This window comes from Megascapheus bottae, chromosome 13, assembly GCF_031878675.1.
Source record: "Megascapheus bottae isolate mThoBot1 chromosome 13, mThoBot2.hap1, whole genome shotgun sequence".
NCBI classification, from domain to species: Eukaryota; Metazoa; Chordata; class Mammalia; order Rodentia; family Geomyidae; genus Megascapheus; species Megascapheus bottae.
Window position 1 is genome coordinate 29,903,098 of NC_143521.1, and position 27,999 is coordinate 29,931,096.

The 27,999-nt window shown below is 39.6% G+C and overlaps 1 protein-coding gene across 1 annotated transcript; it reads left to right on the plus strand.

The window, feature by feature from the left end:
- The first annotated feature begins 18 nt into the window (after positions 1-18).
- On the plus strand, positions 19-27,999 carry Nmu (neuromedin U). Its single transcript, XM_090343157.1, has 11 exons — positions 19-365; positions 466-656; positions 6,648-6,706; positions 10,273-10,320; positions 14,349-14,408; positions 17,051-17,080; positions 17,168-17,218; positions 19,976-20,050; positions 23,840-23,893; positions 25,171-25,209; positions 27,888-27,999. Exons 1-10 carry the CDS (start codon positions 19-21, stop codon positions 25,183-25,185), a joined length of 930 nt encoding a protein of 309 aa, XP_090199283.1. The 3' UTR covers positions 25,186-25,209; positions 27,888-27,999.

Here is a 27,999-nt window from a genome sequence, read left to right on the forward strand (position 1 = left end):
GTTTCCACCAAGGAGGGAATGCGAAGTGCCGAAGGATCGGAGACGTTGGGTCCTTCCTGGAATGGGGGCGCAGTGAAGGCAGAGGGGCCGCGCAGCCGACACCTGTGTGAGCCACCCTCAGCTGAGGAAAGGCGGATGGCTTCCAGGGCGCGTGGAGAGCGGGTTCCCGGGCAGAAGCTACATGGTGCCACTGCAGCCCGTGTGCGTCCCGGTTCTCGATTTGGGGGACGTCCTGGTTTGCTCCCCCTTCCTGCTCCCACCCCAGTCCTTGCAAAGCGTAGGGAGGACGGGTATTCTCCTGGGTCTCGGAGCGCGTGGGTCCCCCGCCCCCCGTTCCGACTCGGACCCGAGGCCAGGGGGAGCAGGTCCCGCGTCGGCGGGGTGACGCGGGGAGGCGGGGGACGGCGCGGGGCCGTGCCGTCCCAGCCCACGTGTGCGCAACGTTTAAAAGTTGGTGGCTCTCAGGGCGATCGGTGCGGCGGCCGGGGCACGGGGTGGAGCAGGGTCCCAGGTCCCGAAGCCCACGATGCCCGCGGGCGCAGTCATGCCTGGAGCCTGGAGCCGACGTCGGGGGCCGCGGGGGGGACAGGTGGTCGCCGCGCCCCGGTTCCTGATCCGGATGCTGCTGCTCGCCTGGTGCACGAGCACCTGCCGAGGTGAGAAATCCCGCCGGGGCCGCGCCCCGCCGCCCCTCCGCGGCGCACGCACGCCCCTCCGAGCCAGACATTCACCTAAACCTAGACTAAGATCCTTGCGGTGTGGCAATCTTGGAGACGGATGGGGGGACGCATCTTCGGGGCTCCCTGCACACCGCACTGGGTGTTACCGCCCTTACCAAATGTGGGTTGGTTGCTCGGGCGGGCTCTGGTGCCAGCGCCTGGGCATCAGAAGCCCGGGAGAGGAAGAAGTTGGAACTCTTAGTGCCCAGATGAGATGGACGGGGAAGGAAGGCCTTCATTCACCCGACCTCAAAAACCGGGGTTGCAGCCATTAGCTTGGTGCCTTGCTTTCTCTTTGTATGTATGGACCTATATTAGGTTACTAGCTCATATGATAGCCCTGTGCAATTCTGCTATATGTACGTGTATGCAATGTATGCATGTAGATCTACACACATGCACGCTTCTGTATGTGTGTGTCATTGACCTCATATTAGGTGATAATAATATATGTGTGTTAAAAAAAAAAGTGGGCCGGAAGCGTGGCCTAGTTGTAGAGTGCTTGCCCAGCATACATGAAGCCCTGGGTTCAATTCCCCCTTACCACATACACACCAAAAAAAAGCTGGAAATGGTGCTGTGACTCAAGTGGTAGAGCTCTAGTCTTGAGAAAGCCCAAGGACAGTGCTCAGGCCCTGAATTCAAGCCCGGGGATTGGCAAAAAAAAAAAGGAAGGAAGGAAGAAAGAAAGAGAAGAATTATCCATTATCCAAAAGGGAATTCTTATTTTCCTCCATAAAACAGGAATTGAATTACTAGCCTGAACTAGCTCCTGGTATGGTTGTTTTAGGTATCTAGATAACACAGAAGAGTGGACTGGAGCTAGATTTTGTGACTGTCACCAGCTTTCTCTACTTAAATGGCTTTGACTTTATGCAACCAGAATACATTTGTTCTCATTTCCTTCTTACGTTAGAAATAAATAATGTATTTTTATTTTATGAAATTGTCCTGAGGTTCCAATGAGATCATGTAGGAGCATTTGAAAACTATTTTAGAGACAGTGTCTCTATTATCTTCAACAAACTTTTAAAAATATACATGGAAATAAATCGAAGTACAGAGGAACACAGGAGTCCAGGAGAATACACAGGAGAACGTATGGGATTTGGGTATTACAAAGTTTTAGGCAACAGGCTTGGAATAGGAGTAGAGACTTTCCCAAGCAGGCAGAAGAGAAGCCAGTGTGGCAGTGTACATATGTGGCAGCTAAGAGAACATCACCCCAGTTCTCCAAAGGTTAAGTTGCCAGGTAACCAGGGAGAGCTTCCACTTGACCTTGAACTCCAGGGGCTGCCCCAGGGGCTGCCCCAGTGCCAGCCACTCCCCTGCTATGCATGAATTCTCTAGGTTGATTCTCCGCCTCCCTGTGCTCTTCTGTACCTCAGAGCCTGCAAATGATGAGTATTAAAATTACAACTCCCAAGTCTTAGAGAGGTTAGAGTGCAGCCTTCAATCAGAGGTGAGCAAGCAGAGGCTACTATTCTTTTCCTAATCTATTTCTTTTTATTGCCCTCATTTCATTGTTCTGAAATCTGGTTTCCTGAGCACTGGGGGACTGGATGTATGGGGATATGAGGAGAGCTTCCTTACTGGAAAAGCATGGTCTCAGATTTAAGGAATCAGAAATTAGTCAACAACTTATATGTGCATTGTCACTAGATATGAATATGTACAGGTAAATATACATATTTATTCTTTTTCTGTTTTTTTTTACTGAAAAATTTAGAAATGATCATCTTCATCTGTCTTCTTGGGGAAGTAGGTAATTAGAGATGTAATTAGAAGTTATTTTGTTACGTAAAGCCATGCTGCCTCTAGAGCAGTTGCCTGTTACAGATTTATAATGGTTTTGTAGCTGTACAAAATAACTGCCGTGGGAGGCAGAAGTTTAAAAAAAAAAAGATAGTCTTAAGGGATTTCCCCCCCAAAAAGAGCATACCTACTGCCTAGCAGTCACCTAAAAAAAAAAAAAGCCTCAGTGGTTTTCAACCAAAGATGGCGTGTCCCCTCATTACCCAGGGAACCGTGTTCTGCCTTTTTCCAGCTTCATTTCCCTTTCAAATCTGAGCTTTTGCTTTTGTTTTGGTGCAAGTATTGTGACTTAAACTCTGGGCCTCTATCTAGATAATCTGGTTTTCTCATGGCTGGTAATCTACTGGTTGAACCATACCTCCAGCCCAGCCTTTTGCTGGTTATTTTGGAGATGAAGTTTCATACACTTTTTTTTTCATTGCTGGCTTTGAATTGTGATCTTAATACTGAAAGACTGATTTTCTATCTCTATATCTATGGTGGGGAGGGATCTGGTGTGATAGTCATTATGATAATGGTGGCAGATGCATGGCATCCGCGAGCAAAGCTTTGGAGATAATCTACCAAGATCAATCATTTTTTGCATATGTAACCGGAGGTTTCTAACCAATGTCACAAAGCCAGAGGAAAATAAATGTCAGTGAACGTAGCCTTCTTAGCAAAACCAGAATTAACAGAGTGTGCAGTAGTAATGAGAAGGGCCAGCAGCAGATTTGGTATAGGGAGACAGTTCATCCATATTATTTAAAGAAGAAAACTTCAGCCAGCATCAATGGCTCATGCCTGTAATCCTAGCTACTCAGGAGGCTGAGATCTGAGGATCTTGGCTCAAAGCTTGCACAGGCACAAAAGTCCATGAGACTTTTTTCTTTAATTAACCACTGGAAAATCAGCAATGGTGCTGTGGCTCAAGTGGTAGAGTGCTAGCCTTGAGCTGAAAAGCTCAGGGACAGTGCTCAGGTCCAAAATTTAAGCCCCACTACCGACAGAAGAAGAAGGGGGAGGGGGAGGAGGAAAGGGAGAGGAGGGGGAGAGGGAGGAGGAGTAGGAGGAGGAGCAGGAGGAGGAGGAAGAATATTTTCTCTAAGAGGAACACACTTTGGATATTTGCAGCACACAATTACATAGTTATACCTCTGATAGGAAGTGATCAAATGCCCAAACTAAAATAAAGAGGACTACTTATTGGATAATTCTTAATCTTCAGTCAACTGTAACAGTTTTTCATTCTCTAGCTCTATACTAAAAATGGGAGCAAGGAAGAAAAGAAAATTGGTACCATGCATGGAAAAATCAGATCTGTTTTACTATGTAGTGCTGAAATCTACATATCTCAGTGAAGCTATAAAGTACATGAGGCAGAAGGTAACTACCTTAAACAATATAGAAACAGATCTAATAACTACTGTCAGTTAGTACTGTATAAAGCCCACATTCAATGTGGTGGGATTTGAGTCTGTACCTCAAAGTTTTGTATTTGCAATCTTGGCCTCCATTGTAGCAATATGGAGAGATGAATCTTAAAGGGGTGAAATCCAGTGGAGGTGGTTAGGTCATTTAGAAAGCTGACCTTAGGAGAGATTTAGCTAGTAAAGCAATATTCACAAGGCAATATGTTGGAAATGAACTTGACAACTTGATGGGGGTGAGGGGTAGTAGGAGAAAAATGTGGGAGAGGGTAACAATGTTGTAGAAGAGATACACTCATTACCTTATGTATGTAACTGTAACCCCTCTGTACATCACCCTGACAATAAAATTGAATTTTTTAAAGAAAGGATTTAGCTAGTTCCCAAGAGTATGTTGTTACCAAAAGAGCAGAAAGTGGTTCCTTCCTGAAATAGCTGACCTCTTCTCTCACCAGAGGTAAATCTGATCCATCTAATAATCTTAGACTTTCAGCTTCTCAAACTTTGAGCTAAATAAATGTTATTTCTTTGCAAATTACTTAGCTGCCAGTGTTTTTGTCATAGCAATGGAAAACAGACTACTACCCCAGAGATCTTGGGCAGAAAAAAAATCATAAGTTCTACTTAACAAGTTAAAGGGTTCAGTTCAGCCATAGGTTATTAGTGTTTTTTTAAATTATGGATTAAAAAATTAGATCCAAAGTATTCTGATTTGATCTTATGTAAATGGAGCTAAGTTAGGCATAATGGTAATTTCTAAAAGAAGCTTGAGACCTGGAAAGGAAGCAAATTGCCAATGGTCTTGATGAAACTGTCTAGTGAATACAAAGAAATTGGGCTTGGGGGCCACTAGTGTGGCCTAGTGGTAGAGTGCTTGCCAAGCATGCACGAAGCCCTGGGTTCTATTCCTCAGTACCACATACACAGAAAAACCTGGAAGTGGTGCTGTGGCTCAAGTGGTAGAGTGATAGCCTTGAGAGAGCCCAAGAACAATGCCCAGACCCTGAGTTCAAGCCCCAGAACTGGTCAAGAAAGAAAGAAAGAAATTGAGCCAGAAATGTCAATGTTCATGACCAGAAATATAAGAATATAAGATTACATTTTTTAAGGAGGAAAATCATGTCAAGCAGAACCTTGTGTTGTATGGTCTCCAGTTACTTTATATGAAACCTGAGAAGCATTAGCTCCTCCTGAAAATGGGATTCACCAGACAAGAGTTGGCTACTGGATGAGAAGTCTGTAACTGAGAAAAGTTATTTACCCACTTTGACTGTGAACAGGATTTCAGTCAGTTCTAAATTTAAACAACTCTCCGTGTGACCTCTGTTAGTTTCTTCTAAGACTCTGTACCACAGAAAAGGGGGGAAATATTGCTCAGTCAGTGGTAGTCACTGCCTAGTATGCACAATGCCCTGGGTTTGAGTGCTAGCACCAAAAAATTCAATCAATACCACAGAAAAAAATAATTATTGTTATTAGTACCATTATAACTTTAATAGTAAAACTGTGTTAGAACTCAAGGCAAGACAAGTACAAAGTGGTAGAATTGAAGAAATGAAGTTTAGCAGGATTTAGAATCACCTAGACTTAGTATGAAATCTGCTTTTGAACCTGGGTACATGCCTGTAATCCTAGGGAGGATCTAAGTTTGAGATCAGCCTGTCTCAAGGGAAAAAGTCTTCCTCTACTATTTATCTATTTAAATAGTATTACACTAGGCAAAATAGTCAAGTCTTTCTTTTTCAGCATCCTTAACTGGTTTTTTTTTGTTTTGATACTTTTTTTGCCAGTCCTGGAGCTTGAACTCAGGGCCTGAGCACTGTCCATGGGCTTTCCTCAAGGTTAGTGCTCTACCACTTGAGTCATAGCACCACTTCTAACTTTTTCTGTGCAGGTGATACCAAGAAATTGAAACTAGGGCTTTGTGCATGCTAGTCAAGCACTCTACCACTAGACTAAACTCCTGGCTCACTTTCCTTATCTGAAAATGGAAATGGAAATAGTAATAATAATAATTAAATTGAATATTTGTCATTAGAATTAAAGACAAGATTTGCTTGTTTTATGTACACAGTTGATATTTTAGATTTTTTAAAGCAGTGTATCTATCACAACAAATCCATTTTAGAATTGTCCAGCCCCAGAGGATCTGTAACCTCCACTTACGAACAATCCTCAATCCTACTCTTAGATCCAGGCAGCCACTCAATATAATTATGGATTTTCCTTTTCTGGACATTTTATATAATGGAATCTTTCATCTTTCATAGCTTACTTGACTTAGTATAATACCTCTGAGACTCATCTATATCCATCATAGTGTATATTACTAATTCATTCTTTGTATGTCCAAGAAATACTGCATGTACTAGTTAGCTATATTGTTCTTTGCTTATTTGTTCCTCAATGGATGGACACTTGGATTGTTTCTATTTTTATGTCAGTGTGAATAAGTCTACTATGAACATTCAAGTAGCATTTTTTACATAGGCATATAAGTAATGCATCTCTGAGAGTAATATCTTCATGAAATGATTAAGGTTTATTAGATAATTATATCTTCATAAGTAAAATGAAACTTAATTAAATTAGGTGAACAGAAGTTTATAATGAAAAGTGATAACTGGATTTGAAAAGAAATCATATATGGATTTTTATTTTAAGAAAATACTAAAATTAACATGTGGATATAATTTATTTTTAGGTGCTCCAATATTGCCTCAAGGATCACTGCCTGAACATGAACCACAGTTGTGGAATAAGGTAAAGAATTATTCTCACCCAGCATACTGAAATTACCATAGTAAAATAAAATAATGGAATTGAACTCTGGGACAATGGCTTTACCACCATCCACACATCAATAAATGGTAATATAAAGCAGAAATAAAATTTAAAGATAGAGCAATTACAATAATTGTAAATGTGCTAAAATCATATCACTTAAAAGACAGGAACTCTCAAGATTGGATTTTTGTTGCTGTTAAAGAACCACAAATACTTATGTATATGAAATAAGGTTATAGATATAATTTTGTGGGGGAGTGCTTTATCTAATATGGGAACTCCAGCAAGACACACACACACACACACACACACACACACACACACACACTTCAAACTACAGTAATAAAAAAAGATAAAAGAGGTAAGGTAATAATACACGAATTTAGAATTTACTAGTTGAGCAGAAGCTGAAGATTAGAACAACAGCCACCATCAGCACAATGTCATGTTCCTTTTACCTTCACTACCCCAGAGAACTCCAAACTGGTCATTTTTCATTGCAAGTCTCTGTGGCTCTGCTTGCCATCCAGAAGTGAGCCTACCACTGAGAGTAGCCCTCAGATGAGACAGAGGAAGCCTTGCCTCAGGTGGATGATGCTGAGACACATTCTACACTGTCTCTCAGAACCGACCCCCCCCCCCTGCATGGACCTTTTCTCCACAGTGGAAATCTGAACTGTACGCTCTTCACTGGATTCCTTTTTCTTCCTTGTTTTGCTTCTGCATTCTTCTACCAGTTTCCCCAGGCACTTCCTATCTGTTCTGCTGGCATTCACATCCGTATCTAAAGGTCTGTTTCTAAGGGAATCCTAACCCAAAACAGAAATGTACTGACACTTAAGCTTAGCCTTCCACAAAAGTAACAATATAGTAGGGTAAAGAACAGATTGTTTGGTGCTTAATGAGATTAACAGGTTATCTGACCACCTTGAGAAAATTCAAACTAAAACCCTAATCAGAGATGATACCTGGACAAAGGAAATTTCAGAGTTAATAGGAGATAATGTGAGCTAGGGTCCAAGAAAGATTCTTAAATGAGGCTTCAGATATAAATCACAAGGTCAAAAACTCAACGAACTGAAATGCATTAAGAGTAAACGTTACATCTGGGCACTAGGGGCTCATGCCTGTAATTCTTGCTACACAGAGGCTGAGCGCCAAAGGAGCAAAGTTTCAAGTCAGCCCAGAGAGAAAAGTCTGTAATATTCTCTCTACAACCCAGCAAAAGCAGAGGGTTGGAGGTGTGGCTCAAGTGTTATAACACCAGTGGAATAGAGCAAGCTAAGCAAACAAAAGGGCCTGAGTATAAATCCCAGTTCCACAAAAAGAAAAAAAAAAGTGGCAAAGATATCTTTCATTGAAAAATTCTAGGACAAGAGTCTTTGAAAAAAGATATTGACAATATCTAAAAATGATAAGGGATTGCTTTTCTAGAGAATCCCTGTCTTTTCTAGGGATTGCTTTTCTAAAAAACCTCCATCAAATCCAAGTCAGGCACTGGTGGCTTAACCTTGCAATTTTAGCTAGGGACAGTGCGCAGGCCCTAAGTTCAAGCTCCAGGGCTAGCACACACCTGCACAAAAAGGATAAGAATCCAAAATAAAAAGAAGAAAATTAAAAGAGGAAGTCTAAAAGTCCTACAGTCTTCTAAAGGGATACTCTAAGTCATTAGTAACAATCAAATGACAGCTGGAACAACTTTACTTTCTACCCATTAAACTGGCAAAAGCCAGAAGTCTAGTGAATGGCCAATTGTAGCAGGAATATGAGTTCTAGGAACTCTTCTGCATTGCTAGTGAGTGTCAATCAGTAGAAATGTTTGCAAAGCAACCTGGACATCCTGTGTTCCAATACTCTCATCTGGATATAAAGTCCAAAGATATTCTCTGCCTGTGGAGAACATAATGATTATCCACAGACGTGGATTACAGCTTTGTTTTTACTGGAAAGAGTTGGAGAAAGCCCAGTTACCACTGCCTATTACTGGGGAATGGGCAGGCAATCTATTATTGTACACATTCTAGAACACTGCAGCAGTTAAGACACAGTAACTCAGGACCATGGAGAGGTCTCTAAGTATCCTGTTAAATTGAAAGACAAAAGCAGACAAACCAGATTTTACAAGAATATATACAAACAAAAGATAGACATCCAAGGCCGGGCACGCTGTGGCTCAAACCTGTAATCCTAGATACTCTCTGGAAGCTGAGATCTGAGGATCAAGGTTCAAAGCCAGCCCAGGCACAAAAGGACTTGAGACTCTGATCTTCAATTAACCTCTAGAAAACGGGAAGTGGGGCTTGGCTCAAGGGTAGGGTGGTATTTGGAGGTGATGGATGAAGGATTGGCTAAAAGGGCATCTTTGGGCTTTTTCTCTCATGTGACTTCTCTTTTTACATATATTTTTCACAAATTCAAATCAACTTAAAGAAATTTCATTGGACACATACAATGTGGTCTTTGCATCAAGAGTTGGAAAGGGTTCTGTATCTGTAATGTGAGATCCATTTGAAGTGAGACTATATATTAAGTGGATTAATAAAGAATTCTGAGATGTTATGCAAGGGAACTCTTCAATGGTATGCCACAAACAGGATGTAACCCAAATAATTCCATAAACACAAGTGTCAGTGCTATTTTTTCCAATCCCATTTTAAAAGGCTGCCAGATATTAGCTTAGTTCTTACCTTCTCGGCAGTGTGTGTGTGTGTGTGTGTGTGTGTGTGTGTGTGTGTGTGTGTATGTGTATGTGTGTGTGATTAATATCTATCTCTCTGTCTCTCTCTTGGTCTTTATGTCTGTCTATTGTCTGCCTATCTGTCTGTGTCTCTGTCTGTCTGCCTGCCTGCCTGTCTGTCCATCTGTCTGCCATCTGTCTGTCCTCCCCACTCTTTTATCACTGTATAACCCAGGCTGACTGTTAGTTCCTAATTCTCTTTCTTTAACCTCTGATATCTGGGACTACAAACATGTATCACCACACCTGATTTATAAATCTTATATTAAATGTAAAGTCTCTACATTGTTCTCTTTAGGGTAAATACCAAGAACAGGTTGTTGTTGAATAAACATTTGTTTTAAAAATACAACTGTTTTCTAGTGCTATTTCATAGTAATGATCTAGTAAGTTACTAACATTGTCTTAGTTTCTTACTGCTTTCAGTTATGTTGTTAGGTGACATCAAAGTCAGGTCTAATAGGGAATTGCACAGCAACCTAGGGTTTCTTTTCATTTTGAGGCTATGTTTTTCTTTTAATTTAACCCCTCTCCTCTGAACAGTACACAATGTTTGGGTATGTTTATATGCTCTAATGATTTCTATCAACTATCAGTCATTGTGGGGTGTGCATTTTGGGCAAATCCCGATTACACAATTTCATATAAATGTTTAGAAGCTCCTTTCTTTCTAATCTGGGACACCTAAACTCACGAGATTTTGGTCACCATCATGTAGGTAACCAGATATTGTGACATCTACTCTGTGTTTTCTGTGGTCTTCTGTCTGTTTCTAGGGTATAACAGACACTTTTGTTTCCTACAGCTGGGCGAAGCTTGCTCATCATTTCTGTCCAGTGATTCTCAGCCTCAGGTAATTTGCACTTCCAGATGCTTCCACGTATCCATTTCTCTTTTTACAGACCTTTATGTGGACTTGTTGAAGTGTCCACATATTAGATGTTATTATATTATCATCTGCAGTAATCATCAGACTGGTTTGTGTTTTAAAATATAGTAGGGCTTTTGTCACTAAATAAAAATACCTTCACAGATCACACACATGCATTTTGGAAACTATGGGATATCGAATTAAAATGCTAATTTCAAAGTCATATTCAGTATTAAATTAGTGCTGTATCGAGAGGCTAGTGGCCTATCCCACCAGTCAATCTAAAACCTACTGACAAACTTATGAGTCGGGCCCCTGGAGCCCAAAGCATCCTCACAGTAGAAATTTCCAAGTGAATGTGGCTCTAAACCTACTGCCACGTGTGGTGGCCCCCAGAACTAACCTGGTGTGACAGCCTCACGTGGGGGAACCCAACCTCTCACCAGAGCCCAGCTGAGCAGCGTGCTGGCTCCCTAAGACACAAGCCAAACTGCCAAACTGCACATGCCCAGTGTGCTCTCCCCAGTCACCCCAGACATCTCACTCCCCTTCTGGTGAGAAGGCTGCAGAGAAGCCAGGAGTGCTAGGCTGGCCTCTTCTCACCAGAAATGTGTGGCATTACCTGCCAATCTGAGAAAGTTAGTTTTACCATCTTGATAGTCTCAGTCAGTACCTCCAGGCTCCAGGACAGGAATACAAGTGAGCCAGATACACACCTCATACACAGTGCAGCCACGCCCAGATCTTGGTTCTGGCTGGTGGAAACAAAGCCCAGTGTTGACCTGTATGTCACCCTCTTGCTTTCCTCCCCCCCCCAACAGGAAGTGAGAGGCATTCACTGGCAAAGCAAGAACAGAATCCTTGTAGATGACAATATTCCAAATTATTTGAGAAGCTGACAGACAAATTACATGAGCTAGATATTAGCATGTTAGCTCTGTATGCCATCTTTAAAATTCAAAAATATCTCTAGAATTATTTTCTATCTGTAATACTAGCTAGATGGATTTTAAAACACTTGCTTAAACCCACTGAATAAACTAACTTGTAATTCGACTTGAGTTCTGTGTATTTTCAAGAAGAGATTGGTATATTAACAATGCCAGTCTTTTACATTTACAGTGCAAATTTAATATACTTTGATATATAAAACCATAATTAATTTGAACACATACTATTAATTTACTTTCTCAAATACAGTTTCAAATCATTTTTAGCAAGTGAAAAATAAAAGATTTTTTTTTTTGCCAGTCCTGGGCTTAAGCTCAGGACCTGAGGACTGTCCTTGGATTTTTCTCAAGGCTAGAACTCTACCACTTGAGCCTCAGCACCACTTCTGGCTTTTTCTAAGTATGTGGTACCAAGGAATCGAACCTGGGACTTTGTGCATGCTAGGCAAGCACTCTACCAATTAGGCCAAACTCCCAGCCCAATAAAAGATATTTAAAGCACATAAATGAAATGTATAAAAATCATTAACAAATTATTGTGAGTGATAGCTTCTTACAAAGAGGAACTAAAGAATATACATTCAGAACATTTTCAGGCCAAGTTCAATCTTTTCATCTCTTTGAGACAGAGTCTCATTATGTAGCCCAAGCCCAACCCTCCTGCCTTAGCCGCCTGAGTGCTACAATTACAAGCATGCACGACTGTGCCCCAAAATTTAGTCCATCAAGTCTTATCCAGCCTAAATCCACTTTTTTTTCTAAGTTGAAAATCCTTGTGAATGTATATATATTTCTCTGTGCATTGAGATGCTTCTTTGGCACTTGACATAACTAAATATTTCCTTTTCTGTTTATATTTTGCAATATTTATATATGGGCCATAAAAGAAGCTTTTCTGATTTTATTCCAACATTTTTTTTTACAGGCATGAGCCACTGAGCCTGGCTCATGCTGCATTTTATTGATTAATTGATTGATTGATTGCCAGTCTTGGGCTTGAGCTCAGGGCCTGAGCACTGTCCTTGGACTTTCTCAAAGTTAGAGTTCTAACACTTGAGCCTCACCACCACTTCCGGCTTTTTTTCTATGTGTGTCGTACTGAGGAATCAAACCCAGGTCTTCATGCTTGCTAGGCAAGCACTCTACCACTAGGCCAAACTCCCTGCCACCTAGATTTTTTTTTTTTTTGCCAGTCCTGGGGTTTGAACTCAGGGCCTGAGTACTGTCCTTGAGCTTTCCTCTACCACTAGGCTTCGCTCCAGGCCCTTATTCCTATATTTTTAATGAAGTCACCTAAAGGATAACAAATGAGAGAATGGGTTAATGTCCACATTTTACTCTTTCTCTCATTCAGCACCCCTTTTATGGGCTAGGAGCTTAGGTCAGTAGACCAGTGTTTTGCCTAGCATTGAAAAAAAACAACTTGACAACACCAATACAGCACAGGAGTTCTCCATAAGACCGAGCTCCTAGACCACACTCTAGTAACCTGTGTAGTACAAACAAGAGGAAATTCTTAGGGCCCTACTTTCTCTTTTGGGGGAAATAACCATCACTCATCCTCTGTTTGAATGCCAGAATGCTAATTATGCATATGAACACATGTTGTAACGGACTCGAGGAGATATACAAAAACCATGTCACGTTATTCATAAACCCTAAAAATTTGCACGGAAGCCAAACAAAGGAAAAAGGACAAAAGCAGACCTGGATGGGTGTGTGGAGACACTGTGCTATAATTCCAGTGGTGTCACCATCCACAACCTACTGTGTATGTGTGCCTTGCTGTTCAGAGGATGAGACGATTGCTGTAGATGACAAGAGTACTAAAAAGAAAGTGCCTGCCTCTGCAAACCAAACCTAAGACCTTTACCTACTTTTTATTCTTCTTAGCACTTCCTGCAGACATTGTTATCCAACTGCTGCCTGGACCAACTGAAGTTTATAGAGATTTGATAGCCAGAACAGCAACACAGCTAATAAAGAGTACAAAATGGAATTATGTTGCTTTACAGTTGCAAGTTGCTCTGTGTGTGTGTGTGTGTGTGTGTGTGTGTGTGTGCGCGTGTGTGTGTGTGTGTGTGTGTGTGTGTGTGTGTGTGTGTGTGTATTTAAGCCAGTACTGGGGCTTTATCTTAGACCCTGGACACTATTTCTTAACTTTTTAGCTCAAAGCTGATGCTCTACCACTTGAGCCACAACCTTACTTCTGGCATTTTTCTGGGCAATTGGAAGTAAGTCTCACAGACTTTCCTGCCCAGAGTTGGCTTAGAACTCTGATCCTTAAATCTCAGCCTGCTGAATAGCTAGGATTACAGGCACGAGCCACCATGACTGGCTTAGTGCACAATTTTAACAACTGAACTACATTGGCCCTTTTATGTCCCAGCTCTACTTACTAAGTCATCAAATGTTCATGGTACTACTGTGTTAGAGCCTGCGCAATGCAGGTTTGCCTCTGCTTGTCCATTTGTGCTCTTTACCACACCCAGCTGGCTGCTAACCACAAGACACCCTGCCCTACTTCTGTGCTCAAATGCTCTGACAAACCTGACCCTGGGGTGTGCAGTCAGCAACCTAGAAGGGTGGTACTCAGATTAAGGCACACCATGCATGGCTTCTAGTCCTCCACTTCCCATTGTATTGGAGCAGTTGCAGGATTTTCAAATTAGCCAATAATGAGTAATAATCAGAGAGGCTCATGGCTCTGGCATGCAGATGTACTTTGCTGCAAGCTGGGAAGCCTAATCCCCAGTTGGCACTGCCCTGGTTACTCTTAGTCATAAGGCTTCATGGTTTCCTAGCAAATCCTGAGAACTATGTAACTGAACCACAGTGGAATTCTTTATCAGCACATATATACAGTCTGTAGTTCCTGTTCCCTCACCCCTGGTTGTAAGGAAGGATTTATTTCAACAGTCAGATTTTTGTTATGAGAGAACTCAAGAAGTTCCAATAGAATGGTCCACAGTGAGGCTTCTTTTCCTGGTGGCAGTCCTGACGCCTAACTTCTAAGCTTTGTGCAAGCTGAAACACAGCCCTGTGTCTTCTTCCCATTAGGCATCCGCTGCACTGAAGGAGTTTTGCTCTGTGGTGATGGGCGTTCTACTAAAGCTTCAGGTAAGGTTGAGTAGTGTTTTGTTTTTAATTTTTTCAGTATTTTTTTTAGAAATTAAAAAAGCATGTCTAGCCAGCTACTGGTGGCTCACACTTATCCTAGCTACTCAGGAAGCTAAAATATGAGGATTGTGGTTTCAAAGCCAGCCTAGGTAGGAAAGTCCATGAGACTTTTATCTACAGTTAACAACCAAAAAGTCAGAAGTGGAACTGTGGCCAAAGTGATCGAGTACTAGGCTTGAGCAAAAAAACTAAATGGTAAAGTCTAGGCCCTGTGTTCAAATGTCAGTGCAAGCATACACATGCAAAAATTCCCTGAAAATGTCTTAAAATTTCTCATGGAAGAATATACGTCCAATTTAGGAAGCATGAAAAAAGGAGCTACAAGAGGATACATTGAGTTTTGTACAAAACAAATGTTTCAGTTTGCCTAATAGCTATTGATTTAGGGTCATATAATAAAGTTTATAGTCATCTGATAGGGAACTCGTGTGTCCTTTAAATGTGATGAGAAAGATTTGTGGTCATATTCTGTTTTTCTACCTAATTCATACAGCTGTATCTTTCTAAAGCTGTGAAATACAACTTGTGACTTGGAGGTTAAGACTTGTACTTTGTTAATGAGCAGGACACTAAGAATAGCTCAGTGATGGAGCAGTTTCCTAGGATATGAGGCCTTGATTTGATCCCTAGGAGTGGCACTGTGGCTTAAGGGATAGGGTGGTAGCCTTGAGCTGAAGAGCTCAGGGACAGAGCCTAGGCCGAGTTCAAGCTCTGACAAAACCAAAACCAAAACCAAAAAACTATGGGCTGGGAGTTTGGCCTAGGGGTAAAGTGCTTGCCCAGCATGCACAAAGAACAGGGTTCAATTCCCTGGTACCACATAAATAGAGAAAAATCTGGAAGTGGTAACTCAAGTGGTAGAGCTCTAGCCTGGAGAAAGTCCAAGGACAGCCCCCAGGCCCTGAGTTCAAGCCCCGGAATTGGCAAAAAAAAAAAAAACCCACAAATATTTTCTGATATTAGGCTCAACTTGTATTTACCTATTGTTTCTAATGATGACATTTTCTGAAAAACTTAGTTGGCTTTTTTTTGCCAGTCCTGGGCTTGAGCTCAGTGCCTGAGCACTGTCCTTGGGCTTCGTCAAGGCCAGAGCTCTACCACTTGAGCCACAGCACCATTTCCAGCTTATTTCTATGTATGTGGTACCAAGGAGTCGAACCTGGGTCTTAGTGCATGCTAGGCAAGCACTCTACCACTAGGTCAAACTCCCAGCCCTTAGTTGGCTTTTTAAATGTTTTTTTTCTACTAAAGGTTAGAGAAATGGCAATGGCATTTCTCTGTCTTTAATAGGATTTAAAAATAAGTGCATCCAGCTGGGTGGTGCTTCACTGTGAAAAATACCATCTTCTCTACCAATGTGGGTTGCTTAAAATTTTCCATTTTGCCTGGTGGCTTGGCTCTTGTTGATTTTTCTGCCAAGACAATATCAGCAAGTAAAGTGAAGAGGAACTGCTTTGGGATATGGAAGGTTTTTGTCTTAATGGTTGTTCTGAAATGGGAAAAAAAATTAAGATATTTCTGAGATTGTTCAAGAAAGTAGCAGATGTATGTTCTGAGATTGCATATGTACTTTTAATCTCCAAGTCTTTTAATTATCACTTTATAACTAAGTATTTAAAACTGTACATTTGATACCTCCCACCCTCTTCAAATTAGCCAGCCATGAGCAGCAGATTGTGAACCTGAGTTTGGCCTCTTTGAGCAGAGGGGCAGGTCCTGTTGTATTAGGAATAAGAAGGGAGCATCCTGCATACTTTGTGTGCTTGCTTGCCTAATTTTTGGCTGACAGTGCATCCTTTTGCAGAAGTGAACATTTCTTAGCCCAGTTCCTTTCAAGGTGGTTTTCTTATTCCTACATAAAACCTCACCATCCCAAACCTAACAGCTAACATCATGCTTGTAATTCTAGCTACAGGGGAGGTTGAAATCAGGATTGCAGTTTGAGATTTCTCTAGTATAAAAGAAAAAAGGAGAACAAGAAAGAATAACAAAAGAACAATATGACCTTTGAAAGCAGAGATTTTCAGAGGTAGAATATAGAATAGAGGTAGAGTATAGAAAAGCTTATGGAAGAAAGAAAAAATAACTCAATATTATTTAGTGATTATAATTCCAAACATTGTGATGTAAATCTATCATTACTGTTCCACAGCTTTTGAACACTGAAATACTTCTATTTACTCTTCTAAACAATGTAACAAGGATCATTGTTCACCTCTATTTTTATGAGAATTCCATAATTTTTTCACCTATTTATAGATAGGTAGTGAAATCTCTTCCAGTTTGGGCCACGATATATACTGTATTAAGTTAACAGTGTTCTTTCCATTTTAAGAAATAACTGTTAACTTAAAATGTTTATGTTTTAGGATATGTCATGAGAAGTGCTAAAAAATTTATTGATTTGTATTATGTTTATAAATAGCACTTAATTAATTTCCCATTTATTTTAGAGCAACAGATGTTAATCCATATTAGTCTTATACTTCATATGTAATATATATAATGTTTTAAAAATTATATAATTTTCTTTCTATAAATTTTATACAATGTGACATACTATATTCCTATCTTTTTAATAGCAACAAGATGAAAAAGATAATACTAAAAGGGTAAGCCAACTTTTATATTCACATTCAAAATAGTAAAGCACACATTGAATCTTTTCAAAATAATTGACTGCTTTTTTTTTTTAACAGTTTCTATTTCATTATTCAAAGACCCAAAGGTTGGGCAATTCAAACGTCGTGGTAAGTTGCAGAACTACTTTTTAGAAATCACCACTTTCTATTTTTTAAAAATCTCCTTATTCTTAGCCAACAGTGGCTCACGCCTGTAATCCTAGATACTCAGGAGGCTGAGATCTGAGGATCAAGGTTCAAAGCCAGCCCTGGGCACAAAAGCACCTGAGACTCTTATCTCCAATAAACCTCAGAAAAATGAGAAGTGGGGCTTGGCTCAAGGGTAGGGTGGTAGCCTTCAGCTGAAGAGCTCAGGGACAGTGCCCAGGTCTAGTTCAAGGCCCATGACACAAAAATAAAATAAAATAAAACAAAAACCAAAAAACTCCTTACTAACAAAGCAGATTGACACTGAGATGTTTTCATTTTAAAAGTTACTTGTGGAACTAATGATATAATTTAATGATAGAGCATTTACTTAGAATGCAACAGTCCCCATTCAACCCCCCAGGTCTACAAAGAAAAACAAATGTTATATGTCGATGAAAAATCGAAATCAATATTTACCACATAGTTAATTCATTTTATATGTCAATAACTATATTATATATTAAATTCACCCATCTATTAAGCTATCTACCTAACTGGGTAGGTACAATGTACCAAGTAGAACCCTGTGTTTAGAAATATAGCAGTAAATAAAACAAATTTTAAGAAAACCTTGTTCATATGTAGTTTACATCCTAAGGGAAAACTAAAAATTAAAAAACGAGGAAAGGGAACATATGCCAGGAAATAAATTAGTAAAACACATTACTTTGGATGATAATTAGTACAGAGGAAAAATAGCCTTATCCAATGGCTTTTTTTTTTTTCCAGTTGTGGGGCTTGGACTCTCGGCCTAAGGGCTATCCCTGAGCTCTTCAGCTCAAGGCTATCGCTCTACCCCTTGAGCCACAGCGCCACTTCCTCCAATGGCTTTTAGACTCATTTTTAAAGCTGATTATAAAAATGAAACTAAATAGAACTTAAAATATTCTTTTCTATTTCTACAGTCCTTACCTCTTATCAGAATTAATGTGAAAATGTATTCTCCAGGGTTAGTGAGAAGCCATTAACTTGAATACAGTTCAATAAAATGCATATGGCTTAGTGGTAATTTTATATGTATAGATTTAAAAAATGCTAAATGGGGCAGAGTGCTTGTCTTACATGAAAGCAAGGTCCAGGATTGACTTCACCACCCCAGCACTTCAAAGGAAAAAAAAAAGGAAACTTAACATTAGTGTTTTAATCTAGAATACGTAGTAAATAGTTAACTATCTGATCTTTTTCCTAAGTTTATAATTTACGATCAATTTAGGGAATGTGAGACAGCATATTTTTTTTTTTTGCCAGTCCTGGGCTTGAGCTCAGGGCCTGAGCACTGTCCTTGGACTTTCTCAAGGCTAGAGCTCTACCACTTGAGCCTCAGCACCACTTCCGGCTTTTTTTCTATGTATGTGGTACCAAGGAATCGAACCCGGGTCTTCATGCATGCTAGGCAAGCACTTTAACCACTAGGCCAAACTCCCGGCTGAGACAGCATATTTTTATTGAAAGATTTTATCAACACTGATTTTCATATCATATTTCAAATGTCATGTTTAACAAACAAGTATTCAAGAAGGGAATCTCTATATGCAATCACTGGTACATAAATTTTAGAACGTAATTAACATTAAACTGAGAGTTTTTACATCATAGATACATATTGATCTATATAACATTATGTCTATAGAGTATCTATCCCATCATAGATTTTTATGTCTATGTAGTTATATTTATATCTCCAAGACTGTGTCAACAAGTTTGGGTACCCGAACATTGAGTCATCGTGACAGATCCTATTTTAAATTTGTGTACTTATAGAAAAGTAACCGTAAACTACATTTTAACTATTTTTCATATGGACCATTCTTACATATAAGGAATTGAAAATTCAGTTAGATTGGCTCTACACCCAACACAACTTAAATGAATGATCAGATAACCATTATCTAGGGCCACGAGCAATCCCTCAATATTACTGAGAGTTCTGTCCAACATCTCCCCTTGAGAAAAATGTAGCTCTATCAAGTAACACCTGTCTCTCATGATCGTTCAGTTTCTTTTCATGGCAGCTTTGCATGGAGAGAAAATACATCTTATTCTCATTTTCACGATCACAATACATTGCCATTTTTTATTGTAATTAATAGAAGGGTTACATTATATTTGCCAGACAGAAGGTGCATTACTTCACAAACATTGCTACCCTTTCTCATGTTTTTGTCCCCAATTCCCTCTCCCTACACTGTCATTTTTATGTCCCATCTGTCTTATTCTTTTTTTGTTTTAAATATGTAACTTCGGAAGAATATGGCAAAATGTACATAGGTTACATACAATCTTCCAGATCAATTTTGTCAGAAAGAAAAACTGATACTGGCAATCTGGTTGTCTGGATCAGATTATTTTCAGTAAGGGCAGAAGCAGGCACATGGCTTTTTACCACCCAAAGACTCAGTGGAGCGTTTTGCTTGCTGTCAGCTGATGCTACCAAGCCTGTGCAAAGCTTCTTCAGATCATAACCGCATTGTAATGTAGGGTTCTCTCCCAGCTCCTTGTTTATTTACCACAGGTCCTTTGATGATCTTACAAAGGGCTGACTAGATAGCATCTTTAATTTCCTGGTGGTTTTTATTTGGGGGCAGGGGAGGAATGGCAAGGTCAGTGAGTCAAAACCAAGCAAGAAGCAGTGTATAGCCTTGACGCTGACAAACCGTGTGTGTCCCTGTCCTTCAGTCTTCCGTGGTGCATCCTTTGCTGCAGCTGGTGCCCCGCCTGCATGAGAGAAGGATGAAAAGATTCAGAGTGGACGTGAGTAACCAATCTGTGTGCTAGTCTTGCCACGCTCCTCGGGGTGGGGGCAGCGGGGTGGGGGGAGGGCAAGCCTTCCCACCAAAATACTTGGCTGATGGTTTCAGAGGTTTCAAGCCATGGTCAGTGGGCCTCATAGCTTTTGGACAGTACATGGCAGCACATCTTGGCTGGGAATACGCGGGGGAGCCATGCTGCTCACCTCACACAAGCAAAGATTAAGAGAGAAGAGAGGAGACTGTCCACCTTCCACTGGGCCCCCACCACCTCCCAGTGCGTAGCGCAGGCTGTGAAGCCCTGGCCCTTAGCACACTGCCTTCAAATCCAAATCATAACACATCCAACCTGTGTCAGCACATCCATGTACACGTGCTTTTACCCTTAGACAGGGAAGAGTTGTCTGACCTTTACCTACCTTGTTTTCTGTCCCCCCCCCCTTTTTTTTGCCAATCCTGTGCTTGGGGTTTTCTCAAGGCTAGAGCTCTGTCATTTGAGTCGCAGCACCACTTCTGGCTTTCTTCTATGTATGTGGGACCGAGGAATCGAACCACGGCCTTCGTGCATACTAGGCAAGAACTCTACCACGAGGCCAAACTCCCAGCACTCTGCCCCTTTTTGCTCAGGTTCTAACAGCGTGGATTTTAGAGACTGCCAGCCAGAAAACCTGTTCTGGATTTAAGCAAGGGCAGCGCTGCTGCCCTTTAGATAGGAATAGGATGGAAAAGAATGGACAAGTTACTTTGTTTTGTGTCCATATGGGCAAAGAGGCATGTTTTAGTTGGGACATTTTAGTTCAACTATTAAAATGGTAAGAGTAAGGATTATGAAATAAACTAAATATGTCTGGCTTTTCCCCAAAGTTAGTATAAAAGAGATATGCCAAATCTAGTACCTGTGTGTAAAGAAATATAACTGAGTGAACACTTTTTTGTGTGTGGGGGTCGTGGGTCTTGAACTCAGTTCTCCAGCTCAAGTCTACTGCCCTACCCTTGAGCCAAGCCCCATTTCCCATTTTCTAAAGGTTAATTGGAAAGCCCAGGCTGGCTTTGAACCTTGATATTCAGATCTCAGCCCCCTGAGTAGCTAGGATTACAGGCATGAGCCACCGCACCTGGCCGAACACGTATCTTTAAACTACAAACTGAATCTTTAATGATCAATTAAGAAGAACCCCAATATTTTTGACACTGTGTCTAGATAACATTTTAGAGCAGTGTTTTATGTTTTAGGGAGACATTACAATTTCAGTCTTATTACTTGATTGGTTAATTATATAAGTACTGTTATCCAGAGCTTACAGAAAAGAAAGCAATTCAGAATAGTTCATTAAACGTTTCCCAAGATGACACCTGATCAGCCATGTTCATCTCTGCACTATTCACAATAGCCAAGCAATACAAACAACCTAGATGCCCTACTGCAGATGAATGGATACAAAAAATGTGGTGTATATATATACAATGGAATTCTACATAGCCAACAGACAAGATAAAATAATGGCATTCACTGGGAAGTGGATGAAATCAGGTAAGTGGATATTAGATCCAAACAGTACAAGAGCCATGATTCAATATTTGGGTACCCAAGGTTATGGACATGGTCTTTGGAGATATAAATATAACTACATAGACATAAAAATTCATGATGGGATATATACTCTATAGACATGTTTTATTACATATATTAATTTGTATCTATGTCATACAAATCCTGTTTAATTTTAGTTATGTTCTAAAATCTATGTGCCAGTGATTGCATATAGAGATTCCCTCCTTGAATACTTGCTTGTTAAACATGACATTTGAAATATGATATAAAAATCAATGTTAATAAAATATTTTTTAAAAGAAGAAAAAGAAAAAGTTCCCAAGATGGTCCAAAAGTGTGGCTTAGTGGTAGAGTGCTTGCCTAGCATCCATGAAGTCCTGGGTTTGATTCCCTAATACCACATCCATAGAAAAAGTCAGAAGTGGTGCTGTGGCTGAAGTGGTAGAGCACTAGCCTTGAGAAAACCCAAGGACAGTGCTCAGTTCCTGAGCTCAAGCTCCAGGACTGGCAAAAAAAAAACAAAAAACAAAAAACAAAAAACAAAAAAAAACTTTCCCAAGACTAGTAAGAGATTGCAACAGTCTCCTGCCCATCACTCTTTTCAAATGATTTTTCACTGTGAAGTTTCCTACATAGTCTAATGTTTGTTATTTTACTATTGTGCTACATTAAAATTTGGATTCTGGTCAGTTTCTTACCCATTAATTTTAATGTTGTATCTTACTTTTCTTAAAATGTTGCCTGAGGGCAGGGAGTTTGGCCTAGTGGTAGAATGCTTGCCTAGCATGCATGAAGACCTGGGTTTGATTCCTGAGTACCAAATACACAAAGAAAGCCAGATGTGGTGCTATGGCCCTTTAGTGCCTGGGCTGGCCTATTGGTGGTTGGTTAGAGATAAGAGTTTCAAAGACTTTGCTGCTTGGGCTGGCTTCAAACTGATATCCTCAGATCTCAGCTTCCTAAGTAGCAAGGACTGCAAGCATGAGCCACCGGCAGAACCCTGCTAATATTTTTATCTGATATAATTCTAGTTTATATTTTTCTCTCAACTTGTACAAACATATAGAATATGTTTTTAAATATGCGTATTTCTTTTCCCTACTGTAAAGAAATTGATCATTTTCTTCAGTAAGGCAGCAAGAAGTTATTAAATCTTAAAAAAAAATCACTATGACATGCCTAATGGCTCAGGTGGTAGAGCACCAGCCAATGAGCAAAAGTGTCAGATACCAAGTTTGAGTCCCAGTCTTAGAAAAAAAGAAATCTTGAAATATAAAGATCTTATGGAGGGTCTTCCTAGAACAGTTCACACTTTTTCACCAATATCTTGGTAATTGCTTAGGTACAGTGTTTAGAACTCGGAAATGTTTAGTAACATGGATATATCATGATACTTATATTGTTCCCCTATCTTTCCTCTGCTCCCATTATTTCTGCTATTTGTTTATCAAGTATCCTATCCAGTACAGTGTACACTGTCAGGTATGGCTTGTATCCAAACAATGACATGCCTACTAATTATCTTTTCATTTTTTACTGGCAAATACACATATACCTTAAAAAATCCTGAAAAGATAAGTTTTGTCATATTGATGAAGAAACTATTTTAAATATATTATTCTGATGATGTTTCTAGTCAAAAATTTCAGGTATTTAGCTGGACATGGTGGCTCAAACCTGTAATCCTAGCTATGCAGAAGGCTGAGATCTGAGGATCAAGGTTCAAAGCCAGCCTGGGAACTAAAGATGAAGATGCTTATCTCCAATTAATCATTAGAAAAGGGGAAGTGGGGCTGAAGGTTCAGGGGTAGTGCAGTAGCCTTGAGCTGAAGAGCTCAGGGACAACAGCTTGGCCCAGAGTTCAAGCCCCATGAAGAGTTATTAACTCAAATTCTTTGTTTCATTACATTAGTTGCAAGTGCTTTTGAGCTTTATGTTTTTGTATATGTGTGTGGGTTTTTTTTTTTTTTTTTTTGGCCATTCCTGTGGCTTGAACTTAGGGCCTGGGCATTGTCCTTGGACATTTTTTTTGCTCAAGGCAGCACTCTGCCACTTGAGCCACAGCATAACTTCTGGGTTTTTCTGTGTATGTGGTATGAAGAATGGAACCCAGGGCTTTGCGCATGCTAGGCAAGCACTCTACCACCAGGCCACACTCCTGGCCCCTATGATATGCTTGAGAAGAATTTGTATTCATTTTTAGTCGTATTTCATTTGTAATCCCTTCCTTTTCTCTTCTAGGAAGCATTCCAAAATGTTTTACCAAGTCCAAGGAGAGGATACTTTTTATTCAGGGTATGCATACAATATATTTTTAATCACAATATCAAAATTCAAAAATATTTTCACTGTACACTCAATTAATATATAAGACCAGAAAAACTAGTCTATATCTGTACAATGCAGCCACCTGTGTTCTTCAAAATATTTTGTATGCGGAACCAGTGAATACACAGGGTTGACATCCATCTTCAAATTGGTGGTTGTGGATTTCAAAGTGGGGGAAACACTTAATTTGGAAAACAGAGGGGGTACAGGATGTTGTTATGGACTGAGTTCTGAAGAATCAACAAGAATTGGTTAAGAATTGGTAGAGCTCTAGCCTTGAGAAAGTCCAAGGATAGGGCTCAGGCCCTGAGCTCAAGCCCCCAGGACTAGCAATAAATAAATAAATAAATAAATAAATAAAACATGTAGCTGAAAATTTCAACCTTGCATTAAAGGAAAGGGGGAGGGTGTAGGAAAAGATTTGCATTCTGGAGAGGAATTTCAGCAACAAATTAGACAATGGTTGGAGGAGAGAACTCGACTGAAGACAGGAAGAAGTACTACTAAGCCAGAGACTTCAGAATGTTGATTCTGAACAAAATTGGCAGAGGGCCGAGGGCAGGAAAAGTGTGAGAAAGCATGGGAAGGAATATCAGTGTTCAGGAAGTAACGTACCCACTATGTGATGAATATATCTGTAACCCGTCTACACATCACCCCAACATTAAAAAGTCATGTCAAATTAAATGTGAGAAAAATTTCTTTTAAAAATGTGGTGTCTCCTAGGTGCTGATGGCTCACGCCTATTATCCTAGATACTCAAGGGGCTGAGATTTGAGGATTAAGGTTCAAAACGAGCCCAAGCAAGCAAGTCCCTGAGACTCTTATCTCCAGTAAACTATTCAGAAAGTTAGAAGTGTCACTGTGGTTCAAGTGGTAGAGCTCTAGCCTTTAGGAAAAAGAATGTTAGGGACAGCACCCACCCCTGAGTTCAAGCTCCAGAACTGGTGTGCATGCACACATACACACTGTTAGTATTCCATACACAAAATCAATTATAATATTTAACTTGTAGTCTCCAGTAGCTTAGCTATACTCAAAAACTTGTTAGGAATGCAAAATCCATGTCAGACTTAATCAGAATCTCCCATTATAAGATCTACCAGTCCATTTCTGTTCTGTCAAAAAGCCTACTAATTTAAATGAATCTTATAGAAATACTCCTGCCTATCATAAAGCTGCTTTTTGTAAATACTGTCTTTTCATCCATAGTTAGATTGTTTTGTTTTTAACTTCCTTTTCAGCCCCGTAATGGATGAAATTAGCAGATTTCATTTCAAACGGTATGTTTTTTTAAGGATAAGTAAACACATAACTATATATGAAATTGAAAATGTTTCGCAAATCAACCTGGTTTGAATTTTTCTGATGGTTTGAAATATTCAAAAATTATACTGAGTATATTTCTAATAGTTAGTTGTATGCATACACTAGTATTGTATATAAATGCTACAATTACAGGGCAAGAAAATGGAAAGTACCAGTATTTTCGGGCCCTAAAATTTTGTTTTTCCTCTAGTATTCCTGACTGTACCACAACAGTAGTTATCATAATTGATTTTGGAGGGGATGACCTCATCATTTATTATGCAAGTAGGAATGTGTCACAGACTGAATTCCTACTGTGGCAGTCAGCATCTATTGTGGTCAGTCAGGGCTTACAAACTGAGTGTGCTTTTCCAAATAGATGGTGTACAATGGTGGGGTTTAACAGTTTTGGGGGGATTAAGAAAATGTGGGAAGATGTGACATGGTTTCTACTTGAAGACTCCTAGAATTTCTACGTCAGTGCTGAACATATAGTAGAACTTTAGTAGACAATCGCTGTTGCAGTTAATATACTTAATAAACAAATAGTGCACCTTATGTTCAATACATATGTTCATTTCAATATCTTATTAGATGATGAATTTTGAAATCAAACTGAAATGTAGTCTGATTTATAGCATAGAAACAATGTCTTAGACTAAAGTTATATACTACTGAATTCAGATTCTACCAGGAATTTTTGTAAATATTTCACTCATTTTACTTACCATAACCTTTAAAAATATTTAGCTTAAGAATGTGAAAACTTAATCTTTTTCAAAGAAACAAAGCCAATATGCACCATCACATGCTTGAAGAAAAAGAAAAGCACTGTAAAATTACCAGCACATACTAAGTGTAAAATTTAATGTTTTCACTGTAACATTTCAATACATGCATGGGTTATGCATTGCTCATGTTCACACTCATGTTCACACACTGCTCCTCACATCTCATTCATGATCACAACTCATCTCCTTTCTGCATTCAGGTTTGTAGTATCTACATAAGAAAAAAGACATGTAATGTGATATTCATCTTTCTGTATCTGACTTATTTTACTCAGGATGATATCTTGCAGTTACATATGTTATCCTGAAAAACAGCAAACTTTTATTCTTTTTTGTAGTGGCTAAATACTACTATAATGTGTGTGTGTGTGTGTGTGTGTGTGTGTGTGTGTGTGTGTGTGTGTACCACATTTTCTTTATTCATTCACCTGTTATGGGAACAAAACGAGGTTGATTCTGCATCTTGGCTGTTCTGTGTAATGCCATTCATGAGTACGAAGAAGTGTTTTTCACATGGTTACTTCACTTCATTGTGTGGCATATACAAAGTAATGATGTAGCTGGATCACTTGACAGTTCCATTTTTGGTTTTTAGGAACTCCATTCTACTTCCTATAATGATTGTGCTGGTTTACATTCTCATCAACACCTTTACATCTTCATCAGCAATTTTTGTTTTCTTTTTTTTTTTTTTTGCCAGTCAGGGGCTTTAGCTCAGGGCCTGAGCACTGTCCTTGGACTTTCTCAAGGTTAGAGCTCTACCACTTGAGCCTCAGCACCATTTCTGGCTTTTTTCTATGTATGTGGTACCAAGGAATGGAACCCGGGTCTTCGTACATGCTAGGCAAGCACTCTACCACTAGGCCAAACTCCTGGTGCAATTTTTGTTTTCTTATTGATAGCTATTTTTATTGGAGAAAGACAGAACCTCAATGTAGTTTTTCTAAAATGTTTATTATCTTTAAGTAATTGTATAAAGGAGGTGCCATTTAAGAAAAGGAACAATTCATCTTGATAGGTGTGATTACATTCAACAGTCTCACCCTCGAACCTCCTTTGACCCACCCTTTCCCTACTTTTCTTAATTTTGTGGCATATACAATGAATTCCTAGAGTCCACTGTCTACACTCTTCAGTGTCTACACTTCTCCCCTGGGCCCCCTCCCCCCAACTTCAAGTACCCATTTCTTGATGCAGATCTGATTGGACGTTGACCTACTCTTTGTAATAGACTTTTTAATAGACGCTTCCATAGAACCTATTGTATTTTCATTAATTCATTTGTTACCACTTGAGTGCCATCCTATGTGCTAACTTCATCAGGAAGCTGAATTTTTAAAATTATGCTTAGGTAACTCCTGTTTCAGAAGTGGCTTGATAAAAGATGTCCAGTTTTCCTGGACAACACCTTGAATTCACATTCCCTCTTCTGTGGAAGTTGTTGCCTGACTGGAGAAAGGTGGCATGCTAAATACTCAGGATCAAGTCTATGTATTAATTGGAGAAGAACAGATATTATATGTAATATATTATATAATATATAAAATATATATAATAATAAGATAATTAAATTGCAAATGAACCAAAAATGGTAACTGTGACTTTTGGAATGCTCACAAATCTTATGAGCATGGGTGTGGGTGAGGTTTAGGAAGCTACTTTCATATGATGATGTATTGTAAATTTTTGGTAAACACAGAAAAATTCCAATCATGAAAATTTTATAGACCAAATAACAGCTAGGAACTATTTCACATGTTCATATTATCATACTTTGACAAAGAATATATAGGAATGTCCATATGTAAACAAAACTATACTGATTTACATGAATCTAATTCACTTTTTCTCTTTTTTATTAGGATAACGATAATTTTCCACAGAAACAATACTATGAAATGTGAAATGGGCGCATAGTTTGTTTTCTTCTTAAAAATAAACCTTCATAAATATACTCGGTTTAAAATACCTGTC

What these genes read in the sequence shown, in the direction of transcription:
- Nmu (XM_090343157.1), top strand. Translation starts at nt 19, where the DNA reads ATGCGAAGTGCCGAAGGATCGGAGACGTTGGGTCCTTCCTGGAATGGG. An exon ending in GTGCACGAGCACCTGCCGAG is followed by an intron (nt 657 to 6,647) that starts GTGAGAAATCCC and finishes ATTTATTTTTAG; the next exon opens with GTGCTCCAATATTGCCTCAA. An exon ending in AACCACAGTTGTGGAATAAG is followed by an intron (nt 6,707 to 10,272) that starts GTAAAGAATTAT and finishes TGTTTCCTACAG; the next exon opens with CTGGGCGAAGCTTGCTCATC.